The following is a 27,127-nucleotide window of genomic DNA, read 5'->3' on the forward strand; positions in this document are numbered from 1 at the left end:
CCCAGCAATGCTCTGGGCTGCTGTGGTCACAAGTGTGAATTCGTACAGGCTGCTTGGGGTTTTATTACAGCACTCGGAGCTGGATGAATTTGGTATTGGATTTTGCCCATCGCACTAATGAGCAGATGATGTGGGAGCAGGGGAATGTTCTGTGGTGGCGGCAGCAGCTCCTCAAGCAACAAAAATATGCTCTGCTGTAGTGAGGCAGAAAAACTTGATGCTGACCTGTTGGAACAAGAGGGCCAGTTCTTGAATCACCGACACATCACTCAGCACTGTTTCTGGGTCTGGGAAACCAGCATGGATTGGTGGGAGAGGACTGGTCTGCAGGCCAGCAGCAGTGAAAACTTCAGGATGGGGAGGGTGACCTCTTTTGAAAACTGTGCAAAACTGATTTTGGAGCTTCATCGACAGCAGTCCAACATATAGTGCCCAACACATGTGGAGAAATGATTCACCTTTGCCATCTGGAATCTGGCCACCCCAGAATGTTACCAGTCTGTAGCCAACTGACTTGGCACAGGGAGATCAACTATTGGGGCCATTGTTATGCAGATCTCCTATGCCATTGATAAGGTGCTCTCTAAGGTCATGAAGCTGGATAATGCTCATTAGATTACTCATGACTTTGCACACATGGGGTTACCAAACTGTATTGGGGCAACTAATGGATCCCACGTGCCTACCATTTGCCCCATCGCTAGGTAGAATTTATAAGAGTTATTTCTTCATGGTGGTCTAAAGTCTGGTGGACCACAGCTAGAAGTTTTCAGAGATAAATGCAGGGTGGTCTGGGAGGGTCCATGAGGCAATCATCTGTTGGAACTCAGTATTTAAATTAATGGAGAAGGACTGTTTGCCTCCAGGATCACTGTGGACATTAACTGTGTAGAGGCTGATCTGGTTATTCTGGAAGACCCAGCTTACCCCCCTAGCTAAAGAAACCATACACAGGACACTTGGACAGAAGGAAGGAACACTTTAACTATTGTGCGAGTAGCTGTAAAATGGTAATCAAGTGTGCACTTAGTCATTTGAAAGACAAAATGGTGCTGTTTGCAGAATAGGCTGGAAACTGACTGGAGAGGGATGACTTTGGGGTATCAGGTGGCATAATCCAGGATCACCAGGCTGTATTTGTATGCAGCTGTGGACTTTTCTAATGGGCTCACCAGGATGCCTAGCCTTTCAAAGGGCACCCATATGATGGTCAGTGGTAGCAGAGGAGCCTTTGAGACCTTTTTCTGACTTGTCCACTGGCACTTGCAGAACTTTTGCACATCATGCCGCATCTCTGTGTAGACACCCGGCCAGTAGAATTACATAGTCACTTTGTTGAGTGTCTTTTCACTCCCCAAGTTCCCCCTGCATGGTATCGCATGGGCCAGTTGGAGAACTCCACTATGGAATTTCCTTGGCACTAGTAGCTGCATCCTCACTTCCTTCATCTTGAAGTCCTTGACCTTTAGAGCCCAACATGCCTTTTCCTCAAACAACTCAACTCAAAATGGGGCTGCTGTTTCAAGAGTTGAGGGTCTAGTACCATGATACCCTGCAAGGAGTAACTAGGCTGGTGGAAGCCAGGGTGAGACTTTTATGTGTGTGGGCAGGATTCTGTTGTACAGGAAAGTTAGGTATTATTTATCTATTGTAATTAAATCTAGAGAATGACTGCAGTATAAACACATGGGCAGGCTAATGATTCACAACTGACACTTCATGATTGTTAACTGTTCCTCAGGGAAGATAGATAATGTTATGCAGTACTGATTTTATTTTCTCTTCTTACATACCTTTTAATAGCTAAGCCCCCCTGCCTTTTAGAGCACCAGACTTTTGGCCTCCATTACTGTGGATACAATTTTGCATCCACAATTAAAAGCAGGGGGAAATTAGTTGCACCTGTAATTACATCAATTCAGCTGCCTTACTCTCTGATTTGGAAGTATAGTCATGTAATTAGACAGTTAAGGGTGCAGCTATTTATACCTGTAACTTTGCCATTGTATTTAACTGCAGCCATAAAATTGCACACACCCCCTCCCCCCCACAACAGACCATTTTTGGGATTTGGGGTTAACTAGCACTGTGGATTAATACTTGACTGAATAAAATATTTCTAGCTATTCATTTAACAGATAATATACATGGAATAGAAAGGTTTCAGAGTAGCAGCCGTGTTTAGTCTGTATCCACAAAAAGAAAAGGAATACTTGTGGCACCTTAGAGACTAACAAATTTATTTGAGCATAAGTTTTCATGAGCTACAGATCACTTCATCAGATGCAAGTGAGCTGTAGCTCACAAAAGCTTACGCTCAAATAAATGTTAGTCTCTAAGGTGCCACAAATACTCTGTTTCTTTTTATAGAATAGAAAGTTGTTACGGAATAATGGTCACCTATTATGATGTGTTGTAGGGACAACTGTGGTGATATTAATGCTTACATTCAAAGTAGATCCACTCTGATCAAACGATGTTCCAATATAACTAGTTCTATTTTACCAGATGAGTGAATATTTTAATCTTTATCTTATGTGGGAGAGATCAGGTATTTGACTGACTGCAGTTTGATATTTTTTTTTAATTTATTTATTAATTTAACTGCTAAATGGCAAACTACTGATCATCCAGAAGTTTAATTTACCATGCATAAATTTCATTTTGTATCCATTTGAACATACTATACCTCCTGCAACAATAATAAAATCCTAACCTAAAGTCTCTTGTTTTACCAGAATACAAGCAGCGGATAGTTATTTCTGATGAGATCTGAGGGAGTTAATTAGGTTTCAGATTTTCAGTTCTGCTGCAGAATGGTCACTAATATTTTCAAGCTGCATAATAAAGTTCTGAGCTGCTGCTGAGTTCTTTCAAGGTTTATCACGATTGGATTTTGAATGTGTCACACATCATACTGATGTTAGGACAGAACCACCTAGCTTAATCTCACAGGCCTATAATCTAATGTCTGAACTTCTCATTAGGCATTGGGTATAATTTACCAAATGATTTAGGAGCCCAAGTCTCATTGGTTTTCAGTAGGACTTATGCCCCTAGGTTATTTGAGCCAAAATTCTCAAAGGGAATTAGGTGCCTAGCTCCCACTGATATCAATGGGAGTTTGAGGATTTGGGCTTTGCAAACTTTTGAAATGAAATTTGGGCTCCAAAGTCACTTATGTGGTTTTGAAAATTTTGCCCATTACCTAACTGTGATGGGAGTCACTCATGAACCTAAATAATAGATTTACGGCTTGTCTACACAGGGCTTTTTAAACCAGATCAAATTGAGTTAATCTGGTTTGAAAATGCTTGCATACACGTGTCACAACCTATCACTGAGCACTAACTCTGCATTTATCAGGAATGCTGGAGTCCTCTTGCAAATTGGACTAGGGTTGCTTCAAACTGATTTAGGTCTTTTGTTTTTGTACATGCAGTTGCTGTGCATCACTCTTTGCATGCTTCCAACATCTGTCCCACAGTGCTTTGCATCTTGACGGTTACTGAGCTGGCGGTTTTACTTGTGTGCCTTCTCTGCCCTGGTGTTAAGTTTCCAGGATGACCCTTGCCCCCTTTAAAAATACACTATTCTCAAAATTCACTTTGCTTTCACACTTCAAGCAGCATTTCGTTTTCTGCCTTGGAGAGAGGTATATGAACGGGTGTGTGCACGTATTATGTCCTGGGTGAATCAACTACATCTAACCTAGCCAGAAACTAAAGTTAATGCAGAATTCAGCATGTTAAGCCGTGTTTCTTTTCATGACACTTGTGCTCCTTGAATTGCACTGGCTACCTATGAGTGTCCAGGTTGATTTTAAGATGTTGGTTTTAATCTCTAAAGCTCTAAATGGCCTGTGACTTAGTTGCTGCCATAGGTGTGTTTGTTAGAGTGCTGGCATTGGACCCTCATGGTATGGAAAAAGGGGGAACTGATGAGAGGACACTCTCCACCTGTGCCTTTTGGAATTTGCCTTGGTTCATGACACACACAGGCTGTTAACCTTTAGGACTTGCTGCAAAGTCTGTCTTTGCTGCCTACGTGGTCAGGATCTGAGAGGTTTGTGAGGTTCAGTAGTATGGGGGGCTTCTGGTGGATATGTGGTTGAAAGGGTTTTTATTCTTTGTGCTTTGATTGGGGGTATTGGAACAACTGGTGGAGCATGCTTGTTTGCTATAAGTAACATTATTTTAAAGTGATTGCCCAGAGCTTGGATCAGCACTCTTTTGCTGTCCGTATAAACTGAAATACATTTGGCAAAACAGAATGAACATCCTCCTCATTCAGTGAGATGAATGTTTATGAACAGCAGCTGGAAAACATTTGGTTGCAGGAGATCATGTGCCAAAATAGGGTTAAGGGGTAGTGTTTGGAGTTGGAGGAGGATTTCCAAGTCTCAGGAAAACTGTCAGGCAATCAGTAGCTGGACATCTACTCAAGTCATTCCTCTCATGTTTTGGGGACCTGGTAAAGCAGTTTGCTGTTCTCAGTGCTGGAAGAAAAGAAAAAGCTTGGTGTAATCTCACTGTTGTTGAAATTCAGTTTCCACAACACCTTTTGAAAACAACTAAAAAAAACCTTCCCACCTGATTTTACGTTGTCTAACTCCATTATGCTAGATCATCCCATCTGAAAAAATCTTGTTCTCTCACTTTTGCCTGTTCTTGTGATACTCGTGGCCATCTTCTGACCATAGAATCATAGAATATCAGGGTTGGAAGGGACCTCAGGAGGTCATCTAGTCCAACCCCCTGCTCAAACCAGGAGCAATCCCCAACTAAATCATCCCAGCCAAGGCTTTGTCAAGCCTGACCTTAAAAACTCCTAAGGAAGGAGATTCTACCACCTCCCTAGGTAACGCATTCCAGTGTTTCACCACCCTCTTAGTGAAAAAGTTTTTCCTAATATCCAACCTATACCTCCCCCACTGCAACTTGAGACCATTACTCCTTGTCCTGTCCTCTTCTACCACTGAGAATAGTCTAGAACCATCCTCTCTGGAATCACCTCTCAGGTAACTGAAAGCAGCTATCAAATCCCCCCTCATTCTTCTCTTCCGCAGACTAAACAATCCCAGTTCTCTCAGCCTCTCCTCATAAGTCATGTGTTCCAGACCCCTAATCATTTTTGTTGCCCTTTGCTGGACTCTCTCCAATTTATCCACATTCTTCTTGTAGTGTGGGGCCCAAAACTGGACACAGTACTCCAGATGAGGCCTCACCAATGTCGAATAGAGGGGCACGATCACGTCCCTCGATCTGCTCGCTATGCCCCTACTTATACATCCCAAAATGCCATGGGCCTTCTTGGCAACAAGGGCACACTGCTGACTCATATCCAGCTTCTCGTCCACTGTCACCCCTAGGTCTTTTTCCGCAGAACTGCTGCCTAGCCATTCGGTCCCTAGTCTGTAGCTGTGCATTGGGTTCTTCCGTCCTAAGTGCAGGACCCTGCACTTATCCTTATTGAACCTCATCAGATTTCTTTTGGCCCAATCCTCCAATTTGTCTAGGTCCCTCTGTATCCTATCCCTGCCCTCCAGCGTATCTACCACTTCTCCTAGTTTAGTATCATCCGCAAATTTGCTGAGAGTGCAATCCACACCATCCTCCAGATCATTTATGAAGATATTGAACAAAACCGGCCCCAGGACTGACCCCTGGGGCACTCCACTTGACACCGGCTGCCAACTAGACATGGAGCCATTGATCACTACCCGTTGAGTCCGACAATCTAGTCAACTTTCTACCCACCTTATAGTGCATTCATCCAGCCCATACTTCTTTAACTTGCTGACAAGAATACTGTGGGAGACCGTGTCAAAAGCTTTGCTAAAGTCAAGAAACAATACATCCACTGCTTTCCCTTCATCCGCAGAACCAGTAATCTCATCATAGAAGGCGATTAGATTAGTCAGGCATGACCTTCCCTTGGTGAATCCATGCTGACTGTTCCTGATCACTTTCCTCTCATGTAAGTGCTTCAGGATTGATTCTTTGAGGACCTGCTCCATGATTTCCACACTCACTTCCTGCTGTTGTGCCCTGCCTACTCAGGACTACCAGTATTTTTCTGGTGCAACTAACTCATGGGACTGGGCACATACAGAATTTAAAGAAATCTTGGTTGTTCTCTCTCTGCTGTTGTGGTGCTACTGATAACCTCACTCCCTTATGCACAAAAGTTCAATTTTTTCAGAAGCTGGATAGTTCCCAAGATATGAGTAATGGAATTTCCAAATCCAGATATCTGAAACATAGCATTTCCAAATACAAATATCACCTGAATGCAAATACCTAATGGTCAATTCCTTATTTGCACCCCCTTTTTAAATGGCACTATATTTCATTTTTCCAGTCAATCAACTTCTGTTTTCTGAGGATAAAATCATCCAACAGTCTTCCAATAAAGACATTTCCTATAGCAATAAGGTATCTCCAAGGGTGGGAATAAACATACTGGCCCAGACTTCCAATCCCATGCATGCAAACTTTATGAAAGTCCATCTTACATGCATGCAATACCATGAGAGTGAACATATGATGATGTTGTGTGCACACAAGTAGGAGGTGTGCAAAAGTGTACCGAGCTTATTAATATTTTTAGGAGCATATGTGATGCTGTACAAAACAGAGTAAGAAATCTTCTTTGCCTCCAGGACTCCAAAATCTTCTAACTCAAGGGTACTATGAAGTTCAACGTTCACTTAAACCGTGCATTTAAGATAAATTTTTATCTTAAATGCATTGCTAAACTAAACTGTTCTTAAATGCAGTCAACATTCTAATCCACTCTGCTTTAATGGCACCAAACTATACAGAGGGGAAAATGTCACTATGCGTGAGTGGAATTTCTGATTTAAGGACTCATGACTTTAAAATTATGCAACTGATTTTCTTGAAACTCAGCCTGATCTTTAGATATCAGTGAGATCTACAAAGCAGGGCAAACTTGAATTTTATATCTTCACTATTTGTAGGGGTTTTGTAGCCATTTTGATCAGAATCTCATCTTTCCCCATCCTCATATAAATAAGTAAAATCAGTGTAGCTGTTTTTTTAACCAGAAAAAAAAATTCTTTCAACTCAAACAAGGAATCTTTCAACTAACACTTCAGCACAAAATGAATTTTTTTGAGGAAGCAACTGAAAAAGTGAGCTAAAATGGAAGTTGGAACTCAACACCAACTTAATTATAATGTTTGCTACTGGGGACTCCTGAAGTACTGAAAGCATTTTTTAGATTTGAAGTCTATACAGTTTGTAAGTACGGTATGTCACATTTTATATCCTGTGAATACACTTGGACAAGTGTATGAGAAATGTGGTTTTTCCACATGAGTTTCAGCTGGGAAAGTCACTTCTTGAGCTGATGATGACTTTTCCCTGCTGCAAGCAGATATACTATATGCTGCTTTAAATTATTATCTGGGAGTTGTCATTATGCCATGTGATCCATTCTAATGCAATTTAAGAACATGGCACACTGAAATGATAAAATAATGGACACCAGCCAAAAATGTAAATTAATGGCTATTGCAGCACATAGAATTTCAGATGAAAGTTACAGCAGTTATTAAACTACTAAATGATATGTATACCATATATAAAACAACTAATATATAAATATGAAGGTCCTGCCCCCAAACCTTGAAAGCTCTGACAGATGAGGTAACCTCCCATCACCACCTTTCCCCTTCCTGTCGAGGAGAGTAGCTGGAGCATATGGTCTAAAGAAGCATTCTGGTCTTTGCCCTCACATCAAGAATCCCTGTAAGAGGCAGAAACGTTCCACTCCATGGTAGGGTGGGCATGGTAGAATAAGGACAGTATGGATCTGTTAAGGTGCAGTTTATTTCTTATTTTTAAAATGTAGCTAATCATACTTGCACCTCTGACACTTTGCTTTCTGTTTATTTGTACTAGTCTTATCTATTTAGATTGTAAGCACTTTGGTGGCAGTGGGGTGAACCTTTTTTTTTTTTTTTTAGTGTTCTTGTTTCCATAGCACCTAGCATGACAGAGCCCTGAGCTTGATTGGGACCTATTAGTGTTACCACTATATAAAAAAAATAACTATAGGTAGCACCATAAGTGCTAATGACAGATGGGATCTCTCTCTGTCTCTCTCATTTTCAAGGGCAAAAGATCAGTAATTTTCATAACTCAAATTATTCATAGTTACCAGGCAAAGAACACCTCTGACCCCTTCTGGTCTCTCTGATTGCACCCCTTTAGGTCTCAGGCTGCTAGCTGTCAAATGTCTCTTGGGGAGGAATCACACAATTCCCCCACTCTCAGACTGGACTCTGTGTTGCAATCCATTGGTACTAACCATGGTTTACCTCAGCAAGTCTGACTTATGTCCAGACCCTGCAGTTCTGTTCCCTCCAGGACAATGGCAGTGATAGTCCGTGACCTAACATCCTCCTTAAAGCAAAGTGTTATTTATTTAGAACCGAAGCATTTAAGAGAAAACATAAAAAAAAACCCAATAGAGACTGAACTAATCTAGCTTTTCCATAAGGTTTACCTTTCCCTGGATTTGGGAAGGCCCTAATTAGTCTCTCTCTCGTGCGTGCGTGTTAGCCTGTATCCCTGATCTAGACCGCTTCTGACAATTGACCACCCTTCTACTTTTAAGCAGTGCTTTTTTTTTTAACTCTTTAGTGTTCTTTTCATCTCTAGCCTCCTACCTTTGGCAAAGTAAGCAATTTAGCGACTAGAGACAGGATCCTTGAAGTTAATAGCTTGACCAGGGCCAGCTCCAGGCACCAGCTTTCCAAGCAGGTGCTTGGGGCAGCAATCCGAATGGGGCGGCAGTCCATGTCCCATGGCAGCAATTCGGCACCAGCTCCACCGCTCTTCCCGCCACGGCGGCTTTTGTGCGGCAGCTCCGCCGCTCTTCCGGAGGCGATGGCAATTCAGCGGCAGCCCCACCGCTTTTGCAGTGGAGGCAGTTCGGTGGCAACTGCTTGGAGCACCAAAATTGGTAGAGCCGCCCCTGAGCTTGACCCATTGCCCTTCAAGTGTGTGTGGGGAAGTCCTTATCTAGATCTATTGTGTTACTTTCCTGTTTGCTTTTTCCATAGCCGCCTCTTAAGTTAGATCAATACAGTCAAGCAAGAAATGCTAATGACCCAATATTCCATCATTTTCCCTCACTGACCAGGTCACATAAAATGATGACCTCTCAGGATTCATAGCCATTCCACATCCATCACAACTTCCTTGTCTCCACTTCACCTCTGACTTGCAATAATCAAATAGCAAACACTGTGGAGCGTCATGACCCATAGGTGAGTTCTTCGGATGGGGAACTGATGTACAGAGACGCTAAATGACTTGCCCAAAGCCACACAGGAAGTCCCTGGCTGAACAGGGAAGATATCCTGAGGTCCAGGCTAGCACTGAACCCACTGGCCCATCCTCCCTCTCACAACAGGAATAGGTCAGAATATGTGTTCTCATATTTCAGAATCAGAACAACAGAAAACAAGAAATATGCTGAGAGCAAGTTTCATTTTTATAAGATTCTGTGGTTTTGTGTATTGCTAGAGTAAGTTGCAAATTAGTAGGTGTTAGGGGGCTTATTCCTTCACCACTTACTTCCCTGGTCCTTCTCGCATCAACAGAGAGCAACAATACCCGAAGTCAAAAGGTGCAAACAATTCGATGTTTATTGGGGTGAACTTCCAGAAAGCATGATTCCAGTTTCCTTCCTTAGTGTCCCCCTTCCCAGCTCTAGCACCACAGAGCCTTACACCTGTGTCCCTGTTCCCATTCCTGCCCTTAGCCTAACATGGTTCCCATTCCCCCCACCCACTCACTTCCTGATTGACTGCAGACTATATAGTAAAACTTGAGTTCTGCTTAGCTATACCTTAACCAATCATTTTCCTGAAATTTAACTAACCCCAATCCTAACATATTGTAACATGATTATTTAACCAATTATATCCCACCACCTTAGTTTGCACCCAGCAAAATTAATTATACAGCAGACAGAAACAATCACAGAACCAGACAGAGATTATACAGACAAACAATGGGGAAATGAAAAGGAGTACTTGTGGCACCTTAGAGACTAACCAATTTATTTGAGCATGAGCTTTCGTGAGCTACAGCTCACTTCATCAGATGTATACCGTGGAAACTGCAGCAGACTTTATATACACACAGAGAATATGAAACAATACCTCCTCCCACCCCACTGTCCTGCTGGTAATAGCTTATCTAAAGTGATCAACAGGTGGGCCATTTCCAGCACAAATCCCTCAACCTGGATTTGTGCTGGAAATGGCCCACCTGTTGATCACTTTAGATAAGCTATTACCAGCAGGACAGTGGGGTGGGAGGAGGTATTGTTTCATATTCTCTGTGTGTATATAAAGTCTGCTGCAGTTTCCACGGTATACATCTGATGAAGTGAGCTGTAGCTCACGAAAGCTCATGCTCAAATAAATTGGTTAGTCTCTAAGGTGCCACAAGTACTCCTTTTCTTTTTGCGAATACAGACTAACACGGCTGTTCCTCTGAAACCTGTCACAATGGGGAAATGGGGACTACAGTGATAGAACAACAAAGAAATGAGGATTTCACATCCCAGCTGTTGATAAGTGAGTTCTTGCCAGACAGGATGCTATCAAACTAAGTTTCCTTTTACATTTTCTAGGCACTTCCTTTTCTCTGGAGGTGACAGGCACTATCAGGACAGGATTGTATTCCTAACAGCCCAATAGCACCTTATTTCAATATGACTAGTTTGGAATGTGGGGATGTGACCGGTCGCTTCCCAGCTTATGGCTGCCTCTGCTGCCTTGCCAAAGATCTTAGCCTAAGCACAGGGCCTCAGACTGTCACAGTAAGAGAAGGACCTTACACTGGCAGACAGTGATTTTGATTCTTTCTTTTATACCTCTAACTAGCCAAGTGATAAGAATACACCTAAATTCTTAGAGTATAGGCCTTTACAGACAGGTCTGAATATCTATATCCTAACACTGTGTTTATAAATATATGTTCCCTCACACTAGATGGATTGAATTCTTTAAACATACATAGTCCCACTGAGTTGTAATCAGATCTGACCAGACTGTAACAAGGGACACTAGTCAAGTATTATTTTGAGTGACAGTTGATGGCCGGAAGACTTTTGGAAGACCAGACTTCCTTCTTCTGGCAAAGAAACAGCCTTGGAATACAGACGGAGAAACACTGTGGTTTTAATTCGAGTTCTGTTTAGCAAGCTGAAGACACACAGTACATTTGGACCATATGATAAATTGGAAATCTTCTTCTTTGAAAAAGATCGGAGCAAGAAGAATCTGAATATGGTTGAAGCGGGGATCATAAGCTATTAATTAATATTTATTTTATTGTGGTATCACTGAAAGGCCCAATTTGGAGATCAAGGGTCCATTATGCAAGGTATTGCACGCGCACACATGTAACAAAAACATGGTCCCAATCTCAAAGACCTTAAATGAAATAGTTATAAATCATATTTTTAATCCCACAAATATGTATGAATCCTCAGGAAAAAAAAACAACTTATCGTGAAATTTTGCCTAGAAAAGGATATATTGGTATTTTATTACTTATGGTTTTTCTTTTAATTGTTTATTACAAGTATTTTAATTGCTATTGAAATGGAAATATGTTTCTAAACTCTAAATGCTTTGAAAATCTCATCCTCATATCCTGGGTTTTAATCTGCGTAATGCTTTCTGAAAACTCATGAAAAAACAATGCAGTGCAATCTTTGATTCAGCAAGAAGCTAGGCTGAAGTTCTGTGAAGGAAGTGGAAGATTGGGGATATGCATATCCCCGCACATTCTGGTTACATTCACAGCTGCTCTCACCTTTGTCAACGAGGTGCAATTCTCACATTATCAGAATTTGATTTTTATTTTTTTATCATTTTGCTGGATAATATCGATTGTTTTAAAGCTTTTTTTATTTTTATCAGTTTAAATTTTCAGTTGAGTGAAATTATGGGGGGATCAGACCATAATTAATGACAGTGGATGTTGAGATTCAAAAAATTAAAGCTTTATAATCATTAAAATACAAATTGTCGACATCACGTCAATATATATACAAAGTATATATCCCTAAATGAAACTAAGTTCTCAAGCATTCTTCTTACTTTGCCTATCCACAAATTTCAGTTATTGATGGAACTATTTTTCATCAGTTTGTGTGCACAGTGAAATTGATGTTTGTTGACTTTTACTTGGTTAATTATAAATATTCCAGCTGGATAAGCCTACAAATGTGTCACGGAACAGTCAGATTTTTTTCTCTGAAATATTGAATTTCTGGGGCCAATTGAAAAATAAGGGGGATGGAAGCCTCAAATGATATGGAATTCATTTATTAAATGTGTATTGCTATTTTTAAACTAAAAGTACTGAACACTAAACTTTGTCTGATGGAGAAACGTAGCTTTAAACAATCTTGAAGATTACATCAGACAGTTGAAAAAATAATAAACTGTACAACTTGAAGTGTCAGCATGTTATTTTTAGCTTGTGTATAGTTTCATAAACAGCTGTCATAATGAATCATATTGTTGTAGTTGATTTTTCCTTGTTAATGCAGTCCTCTCAGATTTTGCAGTTTCTGACAGGCTGTTACTTCAATGGATAGTTTGGTGTTGTGTTCTTTTTCCATGTTATAACAATCAATCTTTTGGCAGCACCAATTGCCCTTAAAGGTTTTTCCATTATGATTAAGAACCCAGAGTACAACTGTCCACTAGAAAGATCTCCTCACCACTTAGATGCTTATGTATATTAAATTAGGTTGACCCTTATGCCCCATTCATCCCCAAATCAATAATACACGTACAAGCATTCTCAGATTATGACCAATTATTTTTGTCTTACAGATCCAGTATAGATATTATAAGAGTTTGATTCTTTTATATCTAGAAGACGTCTAGCAAATTTTTGAATCTGATGCTGGCAAACCAGGTGCCAGTCTGTTTCACATGCATGTTAATATGGTTAAGGTGGATATTGAAGTGAACTTATAACAATGTGTTTAGTCCTTAAGAACGGCCATACTGGGTCAGACCAAAGGTCCATCTAGTTCAGTATCCTGTCTTCCAACAGTGGCCAACGCCGGGTACTTCAGAGGGAATGAACAGAACAGGTAATCACCAAGTGATCGATCCTGTGTTGCCCATTACCAGCTTCTGGCAAACAGACTAGGGACACTTCAGAGCATGGTTTTGCATCCCTGCCTGTCCTGGCTAATAACCACTGATGGATCTATCAATCTCCATGTGACTCCATGGACCTGTATTATGTGTTGCAAGAGCCCCTTCCATGAAGGATAAGGGTAATCCACAGAGCAATCATAATCAAGGGCATCTAATATGAGAGAGCCATTGGAATTGTGTTAAGTAGCAGGCGGGAGGATACAGAGCAACCAAGAAGACACGGGCGTCAGCAGAGTGTTTGTTCTCCTGCAGATCCTGGTGAACCTGTGGGATTTGATGATGGCTCAAAGCTCCTTCACCAGAGACCCAAAAGGAATATACCCACCAGAGTGATGTGTATCACATTCCAGGGTGCTATGCAGATCAATGAGAGGTTGTGTCACCACTTATCTTGCAAACCTGGGTGTCTCCCCATGCTTTGCTGCTGTAGCTCTCAACCTGAGCCCCTCACAAACAGCACACAGAAGACACTCTTGAGTGTCTGTGTATAGCCGCAGCCTGACAGCAACACTCCAGTCACACTCTGGCTTCCCCCATCTTTAGTTACTACTTCCTAGAGTGTGTTAGGGTCACTCAGGTCCCAATTTAAAAAAAAAAAAAAAAAAAAGTTCTTCATTGTCCAGCCCTCTCCTGGACAGGTCAGATATTACAGGACCATATCCACCAGTTGGAAGTTTAACTGGAGTTGCCCAAACAGTTCAGTTTAAACACAACACTGGATTTGTTTTGATTGAAGAATAAAACAAATTTCAGTTAACTATCAATAGACAGATTTTATGTGAATACAAGTATAAGGCATCAAAGTCAGAAATGGCTACAAAAGAAAATAATGATAAAACACTTTCTAGTAACTTAAACCTTAACAAACTAGACTGGGTTCAAGGTAAAATACTTAACACGTGTTGCCAGCAACAAGGCTGATTTTAGCCAAATTTTCAGGCCAGAACCCCTCCCAAAGTCAAAAGGCTGGTTCTTTTGTCTCCTTAGATGAGAGAGAGCATGAGGGAGAAAAAGAAAGAGGGAATATCTGAGATGTTTTTGCTCCTCACTTTTATAGTCCAGTCACTTTTTGAAATACATTTTCCTGAGGGTTACCCTTGGGTAAAGTTCCTTCCTTTTGACAAAAAGTTTTGTGGTGAAAGAGGTTCCATATTGTTGCTGGTTAAGTGTAGCTTGATCTGTTCTTGCCCCCTTCCGTTGCCAAAGAATAGCCACTGATGAGTAATTGCCAATCAATTTTGATGACACCTAACTAGAGGCAACAGCTTGTCCACTGTCTTTCAGAAACAGGCTTACCCTCTTCCCAGGTTTGTCTGGTAAACACACTTCAGTCACAATTTCAGCTGATGTTCATAACATTATATATAATGTTGCTACACACATTTCACTATGGTATTATTGATCAGTAAAATATTAGTTTTCAAATGATTGCTCACAAGAGATTATTACAATAGTGTGGGATGTGAATACAGAGCAGCACTCAGCCCTTTCCCATGATTGTTTGCAGAGGAGAGAACAATCCAGCCCCCTGTTATTTCTTTGCTTATTCAGCAGCCTTTTTGAAATAGTATGTCATAATGTTACACATATTAGTAACATTATGATATACTAAGTAACTTAGGAGATTTTGATTTAGCATCCTTGGAACCCTCCTAAAACAATTTTGTAACTTGGGGATACTTTCTGAATTGATATTTTGTCTAAATAACATAATCTCTAGAGATGCACATGGTAAATCATTAATGTTATGGAGGATAAACTATTTAACTGGCAAAGGTCCTTATATCATCAAAATAATCTAAGATTCAGATTAGAGTTCACATTTAAGGATGCCTCAACTGCAATTACAGACATCTCACAAACTTCTGAGTGCCTGGACTGTAGTGGATATGCTGTGACTGAGAGATACATTCTTCAGTAGTAAAAGAAAATAAAGTTCTCAAACAAGGGAAAGAGATGACAACTTATTGGATGCAAGACATGTCCCTTAAATTTCTCATAATGTGTTATTGTCATAACGTTGTAAACTGAATAGTGACTTGAGAGGAATATGTTTCTGAAACAAACAAACAAGGACTAGTGATGATAACTAGTTTGCATCTTTGGTAATTATAGGGACAGCCCAGGTGGTCATAGTAGGATCTGGGGCAGAGGTAGGCAAACTATGGCCTACAGGCCACATCCGGCCCGTGGAACCGTCCTGCTCGGCCCCTGAGCTCCTGGCCAGGGATGCTAGCCCCCGGACCCTCTCCCACTTTTCCCCCTCCCCTGCAACCATACCACCGTGCAGGCACCATGGCTTGCGTCCACCCACCTCCCAGGCTTTCCAATAGGAAACATTGAGCAGGGAAGGGGGGGAGATAGGGGGTGGGGTCCTGGGGGGGCAGTTAGGGATGGGGCAGTCAGGGGACAAGGAGTGTGTGGGGGGGGGTGGGGGAGGGGTTGGATGGGTCCAGGGGGCCTGTCGGGGCAGGGGTGTGGATAGGGGTCAGAGCAGTCAGGGGACAGGGGCCGTTGGATAGGGGCAGAGGGTCCAAGGAGGGGGCAGTCAGGGGACAAGGAGGAGGGGGGTTGGATGGCTCAGGGGTTCTGAGGGGGACAGTCAGGGGGCAGGAAGTGGGATGGGTAGATAGGGGGCGGGGGCCAGGCTGTTTGGGGAGGCACAGCCTTCCCTACCCTGCTCTCCATACCGTTTTGCAACCCAGATGTGGCCCTCAGGCTAAAAAGTTTGCCCACCCCTGATGTGGGGTGTGGTTCAGAGCCCATAAGAGATGGGATCAAGTGGTGACAGCGGAACATGAGAGCATGGTCAGGGGCCTGAATAGGGATCGGATCTTCTGGTGACAGCAAGATGTAGGAGCGTGGTTCAGGGGTCCAGATACGAAGGAGAGTCCCCAGAGAAAGCGGGATCACCGGCTGTGGTGCAGGGGCCCATATTGGGCCAGGAGCCCCTGGTCATAGTGGGATCTGGGAGTATGGGTCAGGGTCCAGTCTAGGGATGGGAGCCACAGGTTATAGCGGGATTGGGGCAGTGTGGTTCAGGGGCCGGTATAGGTTTGGGAACCCCCGGTGAGAGCAGGATCGGGGGCGGGCTCAGGGGCCCGTTTAGGGACAGCCCCCTGTGATAGCGGCTCCCCGGCATGAGATCAGGCTCACCCCGTGGGGTCGGGGGGGAGAAGCAGGTTATTGGGAAGGGAAATTTAGAGGTGCGAGGTCCCTGTAGGAAGAGGAGCAGGGGGTCGGGGCCAGGACCGCTGGGGAGCGCGGGTGCCCACAGCATAGCGGAAGCGCTCAGCACTCAGCCGACCTTGCGGCGGCCCCAATCCCGGCAGCTCTCGCTCTGCATGCTGGGAACTGTAGTCCTCTTTCCCAACGCGCCTCGCGCCCAGGGTTTGACAACACACCTCAACAAGACAGTCCGCCGGAAGCATGCGCATAGTGGCTAGGAAGGAGCTTCTTCCGCCCCCACTTTCTTGAAAAGGAACCCTCCCCCTTTGACTGTTTCCTGGAGCGACGGGCAAATGAAATGCTTTGATTCAAGAAGTGGCTCCGCCCTCTTTTTCTCGGGGCCCCCAGTTTCTCAGAGGAACGTTCGGATTGGCGCATCAAAGTACCCACGTGACTAATAGTAGCCAATTACTGGTGTACACTCCCCTGTCCGTCCCGAGTCTCCCTCCCCCTCCGACAAGATGGCAGCTCCCAGGGGGTGGCGGTTGGTGTGGCAGGGCAGCTGTCGGTTGCTGCACACCGAGCTCTCCGCGGCCCCTCAGCCTCCGTCTCCGCTCTACCCGCCCGTGGTCGCCTCCCACACGGCCAAGAGCAAGTCGGCCAAGCGCCGCCGGCTGGAGTATTTCTACCAGCAGGTGCACGCGGCGCCCTCCATCGCGGAGAAGCTGCGGCTCTACGGCCGGCTGCAGCGGCTCAAGTACGTGGTTTACCCGCAGACCTTCTCCCTGAACGCGGACCGCTGGTACCAGAGCTTCACCAAGACCGTCTTCGTGCCGGGGCTGCCCCCCGCGGGAGCGGAGCCGGCGGGACCCGGGGGCCCGGATCTGAGCGAGCTGCGTTCCCTGGCCTGTGACGCGCTCCTGCAGGAGCATTTCTACCAGCGCAAGCGAGAGCGACCCTTCGTCTACCGAGAGCAGCAGCACGTCGCGGCCCCCTTCCTCACCCAGCTGGTCTCCTCCCTCACCGCCGCGCTGGGCAGCTGCAACCCGCTGCTCGCCGCCGCCCGCTTAGGTGGGGCGGGAGGTTGCGCGGGGGGTTACTGGGGATCGGGGCTGGGGCTGGTTGGGAGGTTAGGCCATGGAGCAGCAGAAGAGATTGTGCTGAAATGCCCCTGGGCTATTGTGGGTAATGGTTACATCATTGACTGATTTTTTTATTTTGATGTCTTTTTGCGTGCTTTCACCAAGTATACATGGGGGTAATGGGCTGGCTAAAAACAAAATATGTTTCATTTCAGATTTAAAACCACAGGTTAACTTCTATTGGGAGCGCGGTGAGACTGTTGTTTGTCGAGGATATCGAACTGGTAGAATCGATCCAGTGAGATTTCAGATAGATGACAAACCACAGATTCAGATCCGTGTGCCAAAACAGCTTCCAGAGGTATGGATGTTTCTAATGCTTCTAAAAGTGAATATCAGCTAGTACTGTGTTACAGTAGCATTTAGTATGTAACATGTATAACACTAGCTTTGCTGTGATGGGCACGATACAAACACCTAGTAAGAGAGTCTCTGCTTTGAACAGTTCACAGCATAAGTATGTTCTGTCTAAAAATCCTAACCATTGTTATAAATGTTTGCTTGTTTTTGTCTGATTTTAAACTCAAATAGTCATATCTCAGGGAAAAACTTTTGTAGAAAAACCTAATTTCCTCTATAAAGGTTCTATTGTACGTATAACAATCTTATTTATTTCATGATTTTAGTTGCTATTAAAACTATAAAACTGAGTGACTGGGCAACAAAATAGCAGATGAAATTCAATGGTAATAAATGCAAAGTAATGCACATTGGGAAACAATCCTAACTGTATGTACAATATGATGGGGTCTAAATTAGCACTCAAGAAAAAGATTGTGGAGTCATGGATGTCTTTCTGAAAACATCTGTTTTGTGTGCAGTGGCCGTCAAAAAAGCTAACAACGTTGAAAACTATTAAGAAAGGGATAGATGATAAGACAGAAAATATCATCATAACACTGTATAAATCCATGGTATGTCCACACCTCGAATACTGTGTGCAGTTTTGGTTGGCCATCTCTAAAAAGATAATTTAGAATTGGAAAAAGTACAGAGAAGGGCAACAAAAATGACTAGGGAATATGGATAATCTTAAGAGAAATTCAAAAGACTGGACTAGTCATCTCAGAAAAGAGACTACTAAGGGAGATATGACAGAGATCTATAAAACCATGAATGATGTGGAAAAAAATGAATAAGGAAGTGTTATTTACCTCTTCAGATAACACACAGACCCAGGAGTCACCCAATTAAATTAATAGGCAGTAGGCTTAAAAGAAATATAAGGAAGTACTTCGTCACACAACACACAGTCGACCTGTGGAATTCATTGCCAGGGAATGTTATAAAGGCCAAAAATATAACTGGGTTCAAAAATAATTAGATAAGTTCATGGAGGGTAGGTCCATCAATGGCTATTAGCCAAGATGGTCAGGGAAGCAAGCCCATGCTCTGGGTGCCCCATAACCTATGGGACTGGATTTCAGGGGATGGATCACTCGATAAATTGCCCCATTCTGTTCTTTTCCCCCTAAGGCATCTGGCACTGGCTACTATCAGAAGATAGGATACTGGGCCAGATGGACCAATGGTCTGACCCAGTATGGCCATTCTTATGTTCTTGTTTGAATTACAGTGTACTATGTGCTTTCCAAAGGTAGGTAGATATTGATGAAATGGTATCCAAGATGACATAGGCCAGGTCTACACTACAAAGTTTGACTGATGTAAAAGCACAGAGAACTCGGCTGATACTGGAATGCTGAAATTATTCGGGCTTGTATGCTGCTATTGTACTGGTGCCTGCAGAATTCATTGTAGAGTGGGAATATCTCTTATCGGGGTGGAAGAAACAAGATTATCTCTAGAAATGTTCAGGAGACAATTGCAGGGTATCTCCATGAATGTTGAGGCAGTGCTCAAGAAGTAATAAGGCACATTCCATTTCAGATAAACAAAAGACTCTACGTGGGGGGAACTGTGGTCCTGTCTAGCCCATCAAGACATATAATGGAAAAGCAGATGTTACCTCAATCTTTCTTCTACCACTGTCTGACAACAGGACACTGATCTGATGTGGACTGTGTAATTCGGACTGCCACACTTTTTTTTTTAATCTTCTTTTCAAACATGTTTCAGAAGGGTAGCTGAGTTAGTCTGTATCTGCAAAAGCAACAAGGAGTCTTTGTGGCACCTTAGAGACTAACAAATTTATTTGGGCATAAGCTTTCGTGGGTTATAACCCACTTCATCAGATGCATGGAGTGATAGCCCATGGAAGTTTATGCCCAAATAAATTTGTTAGTCTCTAAGGTGCCACAAGGACTACTTGTTCTTTATTTTCAAACATATTACACACATGTTTGAAAATGGAAAATCAGAAGTCAGTACTTTTGTTCTCTAAATGCACAAATGAGATGGGAGCTATTTTTAAATGGGGAAGAAGGGTGAGAGGGAGAGGAGGTTTTGGGCAATAAAAAGGTAAAATGCTTATAAGGAATTATACATGTGTACACTTACCTGAGCGCTCTCCCACTTCATAATCTGGCCCATCTGCCCTTGCCTGGTAGGACTGTCTTGGCTCCAGAAGATTGTCAAATAGCTCCTGGCTCACTGCAGTCCTCCCCTCCCTTTGTGCACTGAATAGATCTTTGCATCAGGCTCCGGCAAAGCGTCCCGTCATATGTGGTGTGCTGGTGGGGTCTATGCCATGTATGGCATGCTATAAACATCAGGTGTAGGGGAGGCCCCAGATTTGTTGTTGCCCTTCCTTACCTTCTGATAGTCCTGCTGAAATTTCTTCACTTTCATATGGCACTGCTGCTAATCCCTGTTGGGCCACAATTTCAGCACCCCATGCAATCTGTACACCTGTGTGTCTACACTTCAATTAAAAACGCATGGCTGGCCCGTGCTAGCTGACGCAGGCTAAGGACCTGTTTAATTACGGTGTAGACTTTAAGGGTGAGGCTGCAGCCTGTGCTCTGGGACCCTCCAGCCCAAGCCTGAACATCTCCAGTGCAATTAAACAGCCCCTTAGCATGAGCCTGAGTCAGCTAAGTCACAGATTTTTTAAGTCACAGGGCATTATAGACATACCCTAAATTTCTTCGGCTGTTCCTTAGCTGGGCTTGTACGGTTTCTTCTCCCCACAGGCTGAGGTGATCCATGACTCTTTTCCTACTCTTTTGGAGCCAGCATGGTCAGATGTTCACAACAGTGGGCCCCGTAGGTGTTCTCACCTCAGTGGGCAATCAGGAAAAGGCATTGCAAAAATAAGCTGGGGGTTTTAAAGGGTGGGGACAGGCTTCTGGTGTCTATGACCCCAGGCAGTGGAGTTTAAAATTGCGACTGATGCGAACACAAGGGCAAATTGTGAGACAGCTGCCAGTCGACTGTTACAGTTGAGATGGGTAATGTCTACACTCGCACTGCGTTTACAGATCTAGATTGACTGGCTCTGCTTCGTTCGGGGAGGTGGTGGCATTGCGTCTGTAATAGGGCGTTTACATCTGCAGGAGAGAAATATATGTGTAGACAAGTTCAAAACTAAGTCAAAAAAAGTCAACCTAACTTTGTAGCGTAGAACAGGCCATAGGTAAGGGCTTCTTCTTAATTTCATGAAGTGTAGGTGTCCACTTCACTATAAATTCTTAGAATGTTTTTAGTCAGTTTCTTGGTACTGTTTACATCCTCTTTAAATTCTTCATGTGTATAGCATGCATAGAAGCTTGTACTGGAAGAGTCTAGCCCCTGGCTTTTGTAGCTCCTTTTGTCACAGATTCCACTTTTGCCAGTCTTGGTGGGACCAGAATTCTTCCTTTTTTTTCTCCTCAAGATGTGAGAGGCAGTGAATCTGGGTTGTGGTACGAATGAGGGGGAGACTGAGTCATTGGAAATGAGAGAATGAATATGTAGATAAGGGGGGGAGAGGTTGCATCTAAACTTTTAAACTTGAACTCTGTAATTCCAAACATAAAAATAATATAGAAGAATCACTGGTGTTAGCATATAGCTTACCAAATTTTTGAAAGCTGAGCTGCCTCTTCAAGAAAACGAAACTGATTGCACATCCCTAACCTTTCCAGGATAGCAGGGCAGCATAGGGGAAACATGCACACTTTTCTTTTGTGCTCCTGCCAGCTAGTCCTGTGTGCTTCTTCAGGGTGCTGTGCTTTGCACTTTGACTGTTTTATTGTTTTGTTAATTTGATTGTGTGCTTTGCCAAGGTTGAGACTGCTAGATAGGATTAAACTGAGTAACAGTAAATCTGAAAATCAGAGTTTTAGTGTCAGGAAGGTGATAAACGTGGTGCCCTTACAAGTAGGCAATGTAGCTTTGTACATTCTTTAAAATGCTTTCTTTGACTGTGTTGGTTTTAACAAGGCTTTCTTCTAAATCATGAGGTAGGATAATTACAAATAATAGGTAGACAAAGAATAAAATCTAGTTAAATACAGAATAAACTTCAAACTGTTAAATAACAGCACATACAGTACTGTAGGTGTGTATGATTAATTTTTATACTGGGTTTTCATCTATTTTCAGAGAAGTTTTAGGGAACTTTTGAAAAAATAGCACTTAACCTCTATTCTACTTTTGTGAGGCATTCAGCAATGCTGTACACAAACACTTTGGGTGAGACTTTCTTAGAATTTACTACTAGGGAAAGAGTCTCCTGTTTATCCTCTTCTCCTACCTCCCCCACCAAAATAAATAAATATATATACAATATGTATGTAGGGGGAAATCAAGATGTAATCATTCAATTAATCAGAAACTTGAGTTTGGAAAAATCTAGTTTGTATTTTAGAGTAAACTTAAGTGTGGGGGGGAAGGAAATAAATATACATATATAATATGTGAGGAAATCGGTGTATACTGGGGCTACTACCCATTGGAGGAAGCCTTGCTAGCAATCATATGGTCAGTGCTAAACTCAGTGGCAGGACTGAAAGTTTCTCAGTTCCGTATGTTTTATTTAGATTTTCTATAACTTGCCAAAGAAAATGTACACCAGGATTTTAAAAAATGACTTTCTTTTTTTTTTTTTTTTTGCTTGGGTGTTCAACTTTTGAGTCCTCTTTCAGAGGATGCATGCTTAGCATTCTTGAAATTGGCATCTTGAGTTGGGCATCCAGTATGATTGGCTAGTTGCTTTTTTAAAAATCTGAACTGCAAAATACTATGACCATGTTGTATTCAATGTGAGGATAAAAGTCCAACACAAAATGCTGTTAGTGAAGTTTTGGTGTTCATTTTTTGTTTCCCCTGCAAAATGTGGGATATGCCATCTCCAGTCAGTGGAAAGTGGTGCTAACCAACAATTGTCCAGGCTCTGGCACTTCAGTCCTTCCTGTTCTACACACACATTTCTCTATTGCTGCAGGAGATTCACGCTCTCTAGGACAAACATACGATCTTGTTGGTTTCTCTCTCGGAACAGGATCAGGTTTGTTCAAGGTTGTAAAGTGGATGTTGAGCTCAATGAGAATTCCCTAGGTGTTTGGATGGCTGTTTAAACAATTCTTTCTTAAGAATCAAAATATTGGTATCAATGTACTATGTAATAATACTGAGATCAAAAACATTTCTATGACTTGCTGAACTGATTTTCTTTCTCTCTCGTTCCTTCAAGTTTGTACCATTAGATTATTCAGTCCCTGGAGAAGTTCCTGTTGTTAATCACAAACCAGACAAACTTCCATTGTTCAAAAGACAGTACGATAACAAGGTATTTATAGGTAAGACTTCCTAGTGATAGGAATATAGTTACTGTGTAGAAGTACTAAAGAATGGTACACTTTTGAAAACGGCTTATTGCAGGAGCCAATTTCAAAATCTGTCTAATGGCATACATGACTGTGGTGCTATACTTTGCTGAACATTAATTTAAAAAAATAAGAGACTGGGTATAGTCAGTAAAACCATACACTTCAAATTGTGATAAAGTGACACATTAGACACTTCATATTTCAGAAGGAGTCATTTAAGTCTTGATCTGAAAATATTTTGTTCAAAATGCAGAATGTTTTCTGAATGGGTCATTGGGCCTTAAAAGGATTTTGTTCTTTGCTTTTCTTTTAGTTACAAGGGGGCTCAGACAGCTTTACTCCTAAAGAGGCTGCTGCTTCTCTGTAATAAACCAGATACCTGCACAGTCAGGGCCAAGCCCACTCTTATTCTCCTACAGCTCCAGAAAAATATGCTTCTTACCACTCTTGCTAGAAGAAGATCAGTTACCTGTCAGCTTTAAAAGGAGTCTTCTGGTCTTTTTAAACAACATCCAGTCAATGAAGGGGGAAGAGGCAATACCGCTTTAATTTCAGTGGGAGCAAGATTGGACCAAAACTAGTAAATTATTAACTTTAATTTTAGTGACTTTTCTCCAAATTAGCCAGCAAGTGAGTTCATAAGGAGACTTAGTCTTCTGAACTAGAGGAAACCAAAGAAATATTGATGTCAGCATTTCAAACCAAACTAACTTTTTAAATAACTTGTTACTTTGGGTAGAAGTTGAATAATAGAGATGTCAGAAATAATATTTTTTTCCTTAACCTCTGATGCTACCTATAACATTTCATTTGATTTGATTTTTTTTTTAAAGTGGCTTTTAACTTTTCTCCTTTTTATGAACTCAGGATCAAAAGTCGCAGATCCATGCAGCTATGGTCATACGCAATTTCATTTGATTCCTGATAAACTGAAAAGGGAGCGATTATTAAAAGCAAACCTTGCTGATCAAATTGAAGTAACTTATCGAGCTAATGGTATTGCAAGTCTCTTTGCTTGGACTGCAGCACAAGCTATGTATCAAGGTGAGGCAAAACTTATGCTTGATTGTCTTTACATGTATAAATGGCGAGCAGACTTCTTTCTCCCTTTCCTTTTATCGTCCATATGTGATTTTCTTTCTGTGTAGAGCATGTTTTAATTTCATTACTGAAATTTAAACGAGCCAATTAAACTATGTATATGGGAGATATTAACAAATTCTTTAAAACAAGACCCTTAAATCTGAGTAAAATGCTTGAAGAGTAGGAGAAAAGAATCACGCCAATATATATAGAACATTAAATGGCACTTATTAATTTTGCAATTATATACGTTAAATTATTTTTGGTATTTTTTAGGTTAAAATATGTAGTCTATACACTAAAGTTTTTTGGCTGTAATGTATGATAGTAAGCAGCTGAAATTAGTATCCCAAAAATAGGGTGTTATAGTGGAATTTTGGCAGTTAAATTCTACTCTGTGTTTGGTGCACATAAATCAAATTTCTCTTATCCAAATCTTCATGGAAGGTTGAATTTGATTATAAGCCAGTTTACTATGCAATAGGGTGAACTGTCTTTAAAAGCAGTCTCATGAGCTTGTATTGTATATTATAATGAAACACAAAAAGATGAATAGTTGCTATGGGGATCAAGCTAATGTTTTATCCTGAACTAGTAAACCATTACAGGCACATGAAATCTAATGTTCTTGCTCTAGCGCTTGGCCTTTCAGATATGCCCTATACTAAATTCTAACAGTGTATATCTGAAGAAATAATGCCCAGTATACTTGCATAATAACAGACTAGAGATTTTTTGTAATCCGAGATAGATTACAAAAAAATAGATCTACATATTGATCACTAGTATTGCACTACTTGTATCTGATCAAAATAATAGCCAATAAAAAAAAAACTAATTGTTGAGAAAAAGAGTGTGTATATTTGAGCAAACTCCCATATTCGCCATCTGTACAATTCAAATTCCATAAAGGGCTTATAAATATTAAATAAGACCTCAGCTGGAAAGAAGAGAAGGTTCAAGAGAACTTAATTCACTTAGCTATAGATGCCATTCGCTAGTAACTAGCTTCTGGCAGTGGAAGCAGATTCTGAAGTAATGGCACCATGTTTGGGTCACAGTGATGCAAATCCCCTAATTAATAGATCTGTATAAAACAATAAGAAAATAGTTTTGCGTCAAATTTTGCACGTGTAATAGCATATGCTAATCACATGTGATCCAAACTTCTTTTTTTTGTGGTGTACCTGTAACACTGAAATTGATTCTCATCTTTAAAAGTCAACTAGAATCTTCAGTGACATTGGTGTATAAGACAGAACATTTGTCTTCATTCTCTGACTCTACCTGGTTATTTTATAATTTTAGTAGTGAGCGTTGCTTAAGGAAGCATATGTATTCAATATTTGTGCTGTAAGTTCAGTTCTCTGCATATGCTACTGCATATGTTGTGCATGCAGAACAACATGATATAGTATAAAAGGAGAACCCCATAAAAGATTTAGCTTGTCTGTCTAACCATTTTAGCATTCAACAGTAATGGTGTATTAAACTGGAATCAACCAAACATATTCTTGAATTGTCGTGATGAATAAGTGCATTCCCTTATGGATAAAGTCATTTCACCATAAGAGGGTTCATGGAAAATTCAGTTATCCTCTAAATAGAAGGTGCTGGGCTGCCAACGGTCTGGTTCCCTGCCCCCAAAAATAGTATTTGCAGGACACACCAAATGTGTGGTGCTGTACATTGTATCTAATTTTAAACATGCAGTTTTGTGAAAGATGGGTAACCTTTGCAGGCAGACTCTGTTCCATGAGAGTCCATACGCATTGAAAATATTAGTTTTGTGAGCATATAAATTAGTATAATTTTGAAAGTGGTCCTTAAAGTATGTGACATAAAACTTTTCTTGGGGGTAGGTGAGGTGGGGATGTGTTCTTAGTTTTAGACTTTTCAGTCAAAACATTTTATATAATAATCTATCTTGTTCCTTGAGGATAAGCAGTTTAGGTTTGTAACTGTCTCTATTTCAAGCCCTGTTTGGAATTGTGCCAATATGAATATTACTTATGCCTTGTGTAACTAGGGTGTAATTTCATTTACAGGATTCTGGTGTGAGGCAGATGTGACCCGTCCCTTTGTATCGCAGGCTGTGATCACTGATGGAAAATACTTCGCTTTCTTTTGTTATCAGCTGAATACCTTAGCACTAACTGTACAAGCTGATCAAAATAACCCTCGGAAGAATATCTGTTGGGGAACAGAAAGTAAGCCCTTATATGAAGCTGTGGAAGGCAATAACGTAAAAGGTTTTAATGATGAAATTCTACTTCAGTTAGTTCATTTTCTGCTAAACAGACCAGAACGATTGTAAATTAGGCTTCCAAAGGGCTCTGTTTAAATGCCTGGGCTTCATCAGAAGTCAAATGAAATGTGATGTGGAATGGTTCTTCATGTTTATTCTCTCACACACTCTCTCTCTCTCTCTCTGTCTGACTCAATATTACTGTAAAAAAGATTCTGTATTCTGTGATCTCTTGTGGGGATTATTCCCATACACTCACCAAAATATGTTGTGCTATACATTGAAAATAAAATCTAGAATAATATAATGCCTTTTGCATACTTGTATTTGAAGTAAGGTACCTTGACTTTTTAAATAGAATAAAAAAAAAAAAGAAACACAGAATCCAGGTCAACAAACTGAGATTTCCTCATGCAAACTTGATTGGCAATAGAACAGTGTTCATGTAGCCTGGGGTGCCAAAACTGTATGGAGGGCCAGGTTGGGACGGCTGTGCTTCCCCAAACAGCCTGGTCCCTGCCTCCTATCCGCCCCA

General features: G+C 41.7%; 1 protein-coding gene across 1 annotated transcript; it reads left to right on the top strand.

Annotated features, from left to right (window-relative positions):
- Positions 1-16,914: 16,914 nt before the first annotated feature.
- Positions 16,915-26,899, top strand: MRPS30 (mitochondrial ribosomal protein S30). Its single transcript, XM_048850540.2, has 5 exons — positions 16,915-17,476; positions 17,703-17,848; positions 23,126-23,231; positions 24,129-24,305; positions 26,393-26,899. The coding sequence occupies exons 1-5, from the start codon at positions 16,927-16,929 to the stop codon at positions 26,659-26,661; spliced, it is 1,248 nt and encodes a 415-aa protein (XP_048706497.1). The 5' UTR covers positions 16,915-16,926; the 3' UTR covers positions 26,662-26,899.
- Positions 26,900-27,127: the final 228 nt, after the last annotated feature.

The sequence above is a fragment of the Caretta caretta genome, chromosome 5, assembly GCF_965140235.1.
Source record: "Caretta caretta isolate rCarCar2 chromosome 5, rCarCar1.hap1, whole genome shotgun sequence".
Lineage (NCBI taxonomy): Eukaryota > Metazoa > Chordata > Testudines > Cheloniidae > Caretta > Caretta caretta.